We start from the raw sequence: 9,492 nt of genomic DNA, 5'->3' as shown, positions 1-9,492 counted from the left end.
CGAAGAGTAGTGATAGCCCACGCATCATGTATATATAAATGCAGAGGCCCCGGAGCGGAGAGATTTTCACATTTCTCCAACCTCCACTCCTTAAAACGCGCGATTGCACGCCTCATTGTCAAAGTTAAAGAGTTCAGCCGTCAAAAGAATGAACAAAGGCCACCGAAAGCCAGACAAACCTTCAGGAGTCCTACAGCAAACGAGCTAAATCAGGCAATGGGCGCGATAATCCGGGCAGCGCAGAAGGAAGCCTTTGGCGCAGAGTTAACGAACAAAGATCTCACGGAACAGAAAGATGGGGAAAGATATCAAAACACGGTAAGGAAGAGAGCCCCGAAGGGCTCTCAGTTTTACGCGCTTGACCCGTTCATCGACGCCAATGGAATTGTTCGGGTGGGAGGACGACTTAGGAGAGCAGAAATGGAGTATGGAGAGAAGCACCCCGCAATCTTACCAAAAGACCACCATGTGTCCGTCCTGGTAATTCGACATTACCATAAACAGGTCCATCACCAGGGTCGACAGATTACGAGTGGCAAATTTCGCCAAGCCGGCTATTGGCTGATTGGAGGTCATCGCATGGTAGCGAAGGAGTTAGCTTCTTGTGTGCCCTGCAAGAAGCTGAGAGGCCCCCACGTAATCCAGAAAATGGCTGACCTGCCCCAAGATAGAACCGAGGTAGGCCCACCATTCACAAACGTCGGCTTCGACGTCTTTGGTCCCTGGACCATATCCACAAGGAAGACGAGAGGTGGCGCTGCACACTCAAAGCGTTGGGGTCTTGTCTTCACGTGCTTGAATAGCAGAGCCATTCATATAGAAGTACTAGAGTCAATGGACGCCAGTTCGTTCATTTGTGCACTGAGGCACTTCTTCGCCATACGCGGCCCAACAGCTGTATTGAGGTGCGACAGAGGGACAAACTTCGTTGGGGGACACACCGAGTTAACCGAAGCCCTTAAAGAAATGGACGAAACAAAGATCGAGAGATTCGTGACACAACACGGTTGTGAGTGGAAGTTTAACCCACCACACGCATCCCACTTTGGAGGCGTATGGGAAAGACAGATCGGGACCATCTGCCGTGTTCTGGATGCCATGCTAGCCGACCTCGGACCAAGACAGCTGACGCACGAAATCTTGAGCACTTTCATGGCGGAAGTCACCGCTATCGTAAATGCACGACCCATCGCAGCTTTGCCCTCAGACATCAACGACCCGCAGCCCCTGTAACCAGCCATGCTGCTTACAATGAAAACGCGCCCACCAGGACCACCACCGGGCAACTTCCTGCCCCCGGACCTGTACGCGAACCGGCGTTGGAGGAGGGTCCAGTACCTAGCAGATCAGTTCTGGTTACGGTGGCGCCGAGAGTACCTCCAGAAGCTCCAGCCAAGAAGAAAGTGGTACGACGCCCGAAGAGACCTGGCCCCAGGTGATGTCGTCCTTATGAAGGAAGACGGCCAGAATCGCAGTGACTGGCCTATGGGTCGAGTTACGGAGGCCATCAGGAGCGCAGATGGCAAAGTAAGAAAAGTGTCCCTTAGGATTGTGAGAGAGGGTAGAGGAAAAGCGTTCCTACGCCCCATCAAAGAGCTCATCCTGCTGGTTCCAGTAGAGGCCCAGTGACAGGCCCTTCGACCACGACAGAGAATTAAAGGACAAACAATTAATAGAGCAAGGATCATAGACGATCCTTGGGCGAGGAGTGTCACGTTTACGGATACGAACTCTAATCTTTTTTACTTATGTAACCCTTCCGTCTTTAGCACAAAGACACTAAGAAACTTTCAATGACTTTCTATTTAATTTGTTAGCGCGCTTTGTTTGATTTCTGTTCCGTGACTAGCGAATATCCGCTCAAAGCTAGCTACATAAAGCACTGTTCATTTCTATTTCCCGTACGTCAAAGTGTAAGAACTAAATTCGCCTTCTATTAGCAAGTAGCTCAGTTGCGAGGAGTCACTGTAGCGAAAGCATTTCGGAGCCGAACGAAGTTTAGGAGTTCCCTACCCCGGAGTCAAGATCCGATGTAAGTTACGCTTGTAATATTCCTCATTTTTATCATTTCTAGTTTCGTAGTCTTTCGGTTTTCCTTATATCGAACCTTCATGTATCCGTTCTATAGTTTTTACCGCCTGTGCTGTACAAAGACTGCCAGCTTAAGTGAATAAAGAGTTTGATGCTGCTGCTTGTCTAAAGTCAACACTGTGGTTATACTGGCGAACTCCGGTGCACAACACCACGTGTCTGCGGCATCGGGAACGCGACAATTAATGACAATAATAGTACTGTTAATGACAATGATGATAATAATATAATTGCTATTGGTATTTACCGAGACAATGGATAGCATTTAGGGCGCGCTCTGATTGACTACTCAAGTTCCGATTATTTTTTGATATTCACCTCTTGGAAACGCATACGAAATTTGCGCCCGAAAATATCGTAACCGTTGCGGAATAAACGAGTTAAATTCATCTTTTTGTGCTATACTTTTAAATTCTAGGGTGGATATTTACTCCACCCTTTCACAGCTCGTTAAACATCTACCACCTCCACTTTGGTGAAAACTTGTAAATTATTGACTACGAGTAGTCCCTCCATCTCGGCGAAGTCTAGCACGCGACTGAAAAGAGATCAGCAACCTTGTTAACTCTGTTGATAAAACAAAATTATCTTATATCTTATTCACGCGAAAAGTAGGGGACATGTTCAGAGAAAACATTTTCAGCGACATAAAAGAATATATTATTTATTTCGGGACTTCGATAATAGGAGAAAATCTTGAGATCGAGCTAGGATGACGGAAAAAACAAAATGGAATAGTCTTCACCGTTTCTTGTATGAAAACAACAGGAGTAATTAGGACTGGGCTCTAGAGACTTCCTCGATCATTATTCGGGATACTGATTTCCATCCAGTGTAGGCATCACCCTGTGTATGACCACTGGGACACTTTCCTACCCATAACTCCACAGTAACCCTGCCTTGTGGGATATTTTCACAGCATCCCTCAAATGATCTGTGGTGAAGCAGATTGGGATCCTGAGATGACCAATGGTTGTACACAGCAGCCTCAATTGTCATTGGTCCACTGCATTCATTTCCATTAAACTTGAAGAACCACCGGTTGCATTTATCTGAAGTGCCACTGACTCTCATATTTCCCTGGAATGAGACTTTAATGGCTGTATCAGACTGCAGCTTGTTGAATGAGCAATCCTGGAACAAATGGTAGGAAGACAGTATCAGTGCAAAAAAATTTTATAATAATGGTACACATAAGGAAAGAATTTAATGACTTTGCACTTTTCCTGCCTGCTATGAAGCACAGAGTTGAATACAAATTAATTTTGTTAACTTCCATTTTAAAATTTTAAAAATGTTTATTTAATCCAACTCCCAAATTTTTTTATGATATTTTTTAGATATTTCTATACCTTGATCTTTCCACTATCTCTGCCATCATTCATATTTTTCCACACACACTGTTTCCAGTTGGTCTGTGACACTGCACTATTCACACTTTCTCCTTTCTCTCCCTTAGGGCCCAGTCCTCCTTTCACACCCTTCATTCCTGGCGGTCCACCGCTGCCACGTGACCCTTCATTGCCTTTATTTCCTTTTATTCCCATCATTCCAGGTGCACCATTTTTACCGTGTGACCCTTGATTTCCTTTCTCTCCTCTTGTCCCTGTCATGCCTCTCGGTCCCTTGACACCAGGCTCTCCCTTGGCTCCATCTTTTCCCTGTTGTCCTTGCAACCCCGGGGACCCAGGAATTCCCGGCATTCCTGGTATGCCATTGGATCCTGGAATCCATGAAAATCCCCGAGCAAAGATGGATTTCTGGAAAGAAAAAATAGGTAATTAGATCGACGTGGAAGATTGAGTGTTGAGTTAGAAAAATACAAAGACTACGCTTTCATCCCTACAAACCTGTTTCGTGATTCCTCACTCATCAGGGGATTTTATAAAATAACATCATAGAATAAAATAAAATACTTAATACTTAATACTGATCACTCTCACTTACACTATCATAAGTTCTGGCTAAACAGTTTTTACACTGAATGGAAAATTAACTGTGTGTTTGTAGAGGTCTCACTGCTGTTCGGTGCCATAAAAAAAGGGGTCATCACACGTTTTCTAAGCTATTTCAGGTTTTTTTTAATTTGTCATGACATTCTATTTAAGGTGTCCTAACACCTCCCCTGTGAGTAAACACATTGGCAACCGCGCAGTGCGATTGCCTTGTGTGAGAGAGGCTTTCCCCCTACCCCCCCAGTCTAAGTAGTACTAATGCGATCACAACAAATGATTAAACTGAAGTCCATTCGGCCGAGTTTCAAAATTTTAAGGTCGGATTTTCCGTTCCTTTCCGACCTCGATAGACCTTCTGGAGCTCAAAATGAAAAGTCAATATGCTATCAAATACTCTGTTCGAAAAATAATGGATATCAAAGTCTTAGAAGCGACGGAATAAGTTTCCGAGTCAACGACATTCCGATTCTTCGATGCGATGCGAATTATGGCTATAAAGTGAAACCCGAACTATACTACTTTAAGTAAGGTCCAGTGACAATTTGGCGTTTCCTCAGCATGGTAAATTAAATATCATGGTTACACTATGGTATGTCCGTAAAGTGCTGTTTGATTGAAGTTAATGTGTAAAATATCATTTCTCATTTCATCTTGTTTTTCTATGGGAACCAATTATCCAATAGATTTTCTTTTCAGTTTTGACCATAGGTAGCACGATTAACAATTGGACCCGTAAGTTATAGGGCTAAACATCCCTTTCATCGCGGCTGGTCTCTCTCGCGTGATCATTGCGGGAGACGAGTCTTTCCACCCGAACATGCACGAACATGGCTTATGCGCAGCTGGAGTGCGCAGTGGCAATAGCGGGCAAAATCCTCCATACACAGAACAATTATTCAGCTAATAGGTTGTATGGTAAACAGGGGCAATGAAAATTAAAGAAAGAGTCTTCACCGAAATATAATTACTTTATTAGCGTATATATAAAAAATGTAATTTAAAAAACTTTGAAACATTTTTTGGTATCCGGTGTCACGATCCGACGCTTGTCAACGAGAGAAAGCGTAGGAAAAAAAGCCCATAAAACGTTTAAATGAACATCAGGGCTGGTTTGGCACACAGACTGTAGTCAAATGACTGTCACGACGATCTTTTGTGTATTGTTTCCTTCCATCGACGACCAATCTACGAAGATTGACCCCTGTTTAGTTTTCAATGGCAAGGCAAGTCACTGATAAAAATGTAAATCTTTATAAAATCATATCTTTCAACAAATGTTCTAAAACTAATGATTGATAAAGGATTTGTCTTGCACTTGGCTTGGCAGACATGAGTGGTAAAAGTCTTTTTTCAGTTTTTAAATTTGTTAGTTTTAAGAGCTCCAAAGTTGATTTGGTGGCAAATAGTGAGATTTTGGATCCCAAAGCCTTCGATTGCGACACCGAAGGCATTACGTTCTTGGAGCGGGTGGGGATATGGGACCATGCTTCCTTATAAAATTTTTCAGTTAAAAAAAATAAATTAGTAGCTAAGACGTGCATTTCATTATTCTGAGCGTGACTTCCCACCGTTGGAAAATGTTCGGAGCGAGCACAAAGGGAACAAGAAGTTCATTATATGTAGAAGGAAAATGAATTTTATGGGTACTTAATTAAAGCAGCAGTTTGCTACCTCAACAAAACAGTTTTAATCAAAAACATTAAATGCGTAAGAATAATAGTTTCAGCGCAGGAGCATATGATTGAATTAATTGATTCACGCTCAATGCACGAGACTTGAGAGCTACTAGAATAAAGCACAAAGTTTACCTGACATGGCTCTTTGTCAGCGTCAGCCTGAGGATTCTGTTGTTGAGGACTGGTAGTTGTTCCCATTGAACTTACTCCTGGTTTGGACAAAAAATATAGAAAAGCAGCGAGCATTAGAAACTTCGCCATTCTCCGATGGTTACTTTGCGCGAATGTTTTGTGTTAGCTGTAAAATATCTTCTTATGTATGTGCCTATTTATATCCTGCAGAACTTCGTTGAATGTTAACTGTCTGTCCCGACGAGCTTTATACGACTTCGAATTTATTTGACCCCTACCGATTTTGCGCTATTGAATAGCGCAAAGTCAGGAGGGGGTCTAATTTTTCTTCACGTAGCATCTCTGCGGGGCAAAAAATTAATGAAGGATTTTCACAAGAAAGGTGTTGAGAAGAGACGTTCAGCACATGACCATCTATCAACAGATTTAATTTGACAAGTCAGTCTAGACAACATTATGAGGTAAGTATCGAGTGCGCTCTGCGCATCACAAAATGTAGAAAGTGCATCTTCTCAAAGTAAACAAAAATTACGAGACGTCCATATTGAAGTGTGCGTCGTTTCCTTTATGTTGAGCCAAGCAGGAGCACTTTTAGTAAAGAAAAATTTGAGAAAAAGTAAGAATTATAAGCAAAGAAAATGCAAAATTCCAAGAAAGCCTCTCTACTGACAACTAGTCATAGATGTTGGAAAAGAAAGAACTACTAGATAATGTGAATTCATATGGTATCCAATTTTTGGAAATTCAACAGATAGAATTATATGGGAAAAGCCCAATCTATAAAATATATGATAATGTAACTAGGAGACAAATATATATGATTTTTTTTGACAACATATCTTTTGGTTACAATGAAATATATGAAGTTCATATATTTTGAACTGCGGTATTAGATACGTATGATGCACGATCCTCGCAGTAGATAGCGCTATTTAAGCAATAGCGAAAATCAGACCTGAAAAAAAAAAAAAAAAAAAAAAAAATCAGGCCTGTACGGGACTCGAACCACTGACCTAGGTCAGTGGTTCGAGTCCCGTACAGGCCTGATTTTTTGTTTTTTTTCAGGTCTGATTTTCGCTATTGCTTAAATAGCGCTATCTACTGCGAGGATCGTGCATCATACGTAACATATCTTTTCTTTTCTTGCTTGCCTGCTTGTTAATCTTTCTCAAAGCACTAAGAAATGTCACTCCAAGGTTTCCATCACAATAATACACCACCTAGATAGAAACAATATAGGCACTGAATAACATCAAAACCACTATTATAGACATTCATAGTTACTTGTATTGTACTACATACAGTGGATTAATACGTACATGTAGATGCCATCAAATGAGACATTCAGTTTTTATTGTGGCTTCTTGTTAAGACTGAAATATTTAAGACAACCACTCACAGTAATGGTTCAAATACATGTACGTAGTATGAAAAAGACTTTTGGCCTCATTGTAGAATAGGTAACAACAATATTCCTATGCTTGCTTTAAGTAGTTGAATAAAGACTGAATTGATCACGTAAAGTACATTATAATTTCCACTTTTGTGTGCAGATGAGAACCACATGAGAAAAATTACCATACAGTCATAGGACACGCGATTTCATTTGTTTGTTGTTTTTTGTAAGCGCCAGGCGCCACCCCGTGTGGGGGACTGGATCGAGATTAAAAAGGTTGTGTTGTGAGCACATGGAATTAATGAGTGTGGAGTGTGTTTTTTTAAACCGGGACAGTAAGAATAATTTCCCAAGCCTAGGAATCTCCAGTCATCACTAGATAGATAAGCCAAGCTCCTTTCCTGTTTCAGGCAAGCCAAGTAGTGATCTCAACATTTATTCCCTAAAAAAATATGAAAACAAAGAACCCAAATTTTTCATGTGGTCTTACCATGTTAGTGACTGGAAATCACCCGTAAAAATTAAACTTCCACAGAGTCCCAGCTTAAAATAGGGGAGCCTTTTGTCTGCTCTAGGGAGCTAAAGTTCCAAAATTATTGTCATCTGGTTACAAATTAGGATATTTTCAATCAAAATATAGACTTGTTTATGTGTAATTACATTGCCATTTTAGGGCCCAAGAAACCCCTGAGGATAAATTTCCCAGAGTCACAGCTTGAAAAGCCGAGTTCCTCTGCTGTTTCAGGCAGGCCAAACATGTTAATTTGCGCAATATGAATATTAAATTATTAAACACGTAATTTTTTAAGTACAGATTTTCTGAAGTAAGAAATTTGGAAAAAAATTAAACTTTACCATGGTCTACTTACTAAGGTTATAGCAAAGAATCGCCAACATCACCGAGCGGCTGTCCATGAACTAAGACTCACGGCCCAATCAACAATTTTAGTGACTCAATCGGCCATCCAAATTTATATATGTTTCAGTCAATTTCAAAACAATTTAATTGGTTTCTTTCAACTTGTTACTAAACAGCAAAAAAATGAGCATGTTTGCGTCTACTTTCCCAGTTATCAGTGGTGAACGATACCCTAATATTATGATAGCTCGCCCAAACAGCGGCACATATATCCCTCGAATGGTTAAGTAAACCATTTAAATGTCGATTTCTTTTTCAGAGAAGAAAACTTGTCAGTATTATTTATGATTTCAATACAATTGTGCCACACAAAAAGGCCATGGAAATTTCCATGTAATACTCATTCACGTATACTTAACAGTATCAATCATTGTTAAACAAATTTGAAAGGGGTACAAGCAAATTTCCATGTAATAACCATTTATGCATAAAAAAAATTTTTTTCAAACACTTTTGGCCAAAACAGGTCTATGGAATTTTCCATGTACATGTAATACTCGCGTACACAAAACAGTATCGAACATTCTTGATCAAAACAGGTGCATAAAAATATTCATGTAATACTCATTTAAACGTAAAAAAAAAAAAAAAAATTGAACGGGTACATGGAAATTTCCATGTAATTTATTATTATTAAACAGCTCAACTCTGATATCATTTCAGATTAGCATGTACTGATAAATCTTTCATATAAATTCAGGGAAAGTAACCAGAAGTAACTGGGCCACGTCATTTTCTTATTCTGATCAAACGTGACTTATTGAGAAGGAATAGAAGTTTGATATGCATTGTGAAACATTTGTGAAACATACATTTGAGATGCATTATGAATTAAATTCTTGTGGTTATTGTTGATCTGTTCTCGAATGTGATGTTTTTATGATTATCTTGATTTAATTTGTTTTATTTCCAAAAGACTTTAAGCCTTCCATCAGCGAAAGGTGCACATCTGTGAATGTTTTCTAATTAGGGAGGTTATCACTGATTTAAGCCTTTGGTGTTTTAGATGTTTATCACACGGTCATATTTGCCGCTATCTCACAGAGAGCACAGGTGTGGTGTCACTGACTCCTAAGGTTAATAAAACAACCAAATGAGAAAATGGGCGCGAAGCCTTTGCTTGATAGTCATCAGTTAAAGTCGGAGTTGTGGTCGAAAGTAGTTGAAGTTGGAGTTCAGCAGAGTTAGAGTGATCTTTAATGAGGATGTCCACTCATACAAACATGATTTCCAGGGAGGTCCTAACCAAATGTCAAAAAATATAAATAAATAATGAGGATATCTAATATTATATATAAAAGATTGTAAAATATGACAAAGATA

At 40.2% G+C, this 9,492-nt stretch overlaps 2 protein-coding genes across 2 annotated transcripts; one reads left to right on the top strand and one right to left on the bottom strand.

Annotated features, from left to right (window-relative positions):
* Window positions 1-216: 216 nt before the first annotated feature.
* Window positions 217-1,233, top strand: LOC148730544 (uncharacterized). Its single transcript, XM_088761814.1, has one exon. It carries the CDS (start codon window positions 217-219, stop codon window positions 1,231-1,233), a length of 1,017 nt encoding a protein of 338 aa, XP_088617940.1.
* Window positions 1,234-2,739: 1,506 nt separating this feature from the next.
* Window positions 2,740-6,861, bottom strand: LOC148730543 (uncharacterized). Its single transcript, XM_088761298.1, has 3 exons — window positions 5,855-6,861; window positions 3,444-3,851; window positions 2,740-3,225 (listed from the first exon to the last, which is right to left on the bottom strand). The coding sequence occupies exons 1-3, from the start codon at window positions 5,981-5,983 to the stop codon at window positions 2,866-2,868; spliced, it is 897 nt and encodes a 298-aa protein (XP_088617424.1). The 5' UTR covers window positions 5,984-6,861; the 3' UTR covers window positions 2,740-2,865.
* Between the last annotated feature and the right edge of the window lie 2,631 nt (window positions 6,862-9,492).

Source organism: Stylophora pistillata, chromosome 5 (genome assembly GCF_964205215.1).
Source record: "Stylophora pistillata chromosome 5, jaStyPist1.2, whole genome shotgun sequence".
NCBI lineage: Eukaryota > Metazoa > Cnidaria > Anthozoa > Scleractinia > Pocilloporidae > Stylophora > Stylophora pistillata.
Note: the sequence above shows the minus strand (reverse complement) of the source record. Positions and strands in the feature narration are given on the sequence as shown.

What these genes read in the sequence shown, in the direction of transcription:
- LOC148730543 (XM_088761298.1), bottom strand. Translation starts at nt 5,983, where the DNA reads ATGGCGAAGTTTCTAATGCTCGCTGCTTTTCTATATTTTTTGTCCAAA. An exon ending in CTGACAAAGAGCCATGTCAG is followed by an intron (nt 3,852 to 5,854) that starts GTAAACTTTGTG and finishes TTTTCTTTCCAG; the next exon opens with AAATCCATCTTTGCTCGGGG. An exon ending in GAGATAGTGGAAAGATCAAG is followed by an intron (nt 3,226 to 3,443) that starts GTATAGAAATAT and finishes CATTTGTTCCAG; the next exon opens with GATTGCTCATTCAACAAGCT.
- LOC148730544 (XM_088761814.1), top strand. Translation starts at nt 217, where the DNA reads ATGGGCGCGATAATCCGGGCAGCGCAGAAGGAAGCCTTTGGCGCAGAG.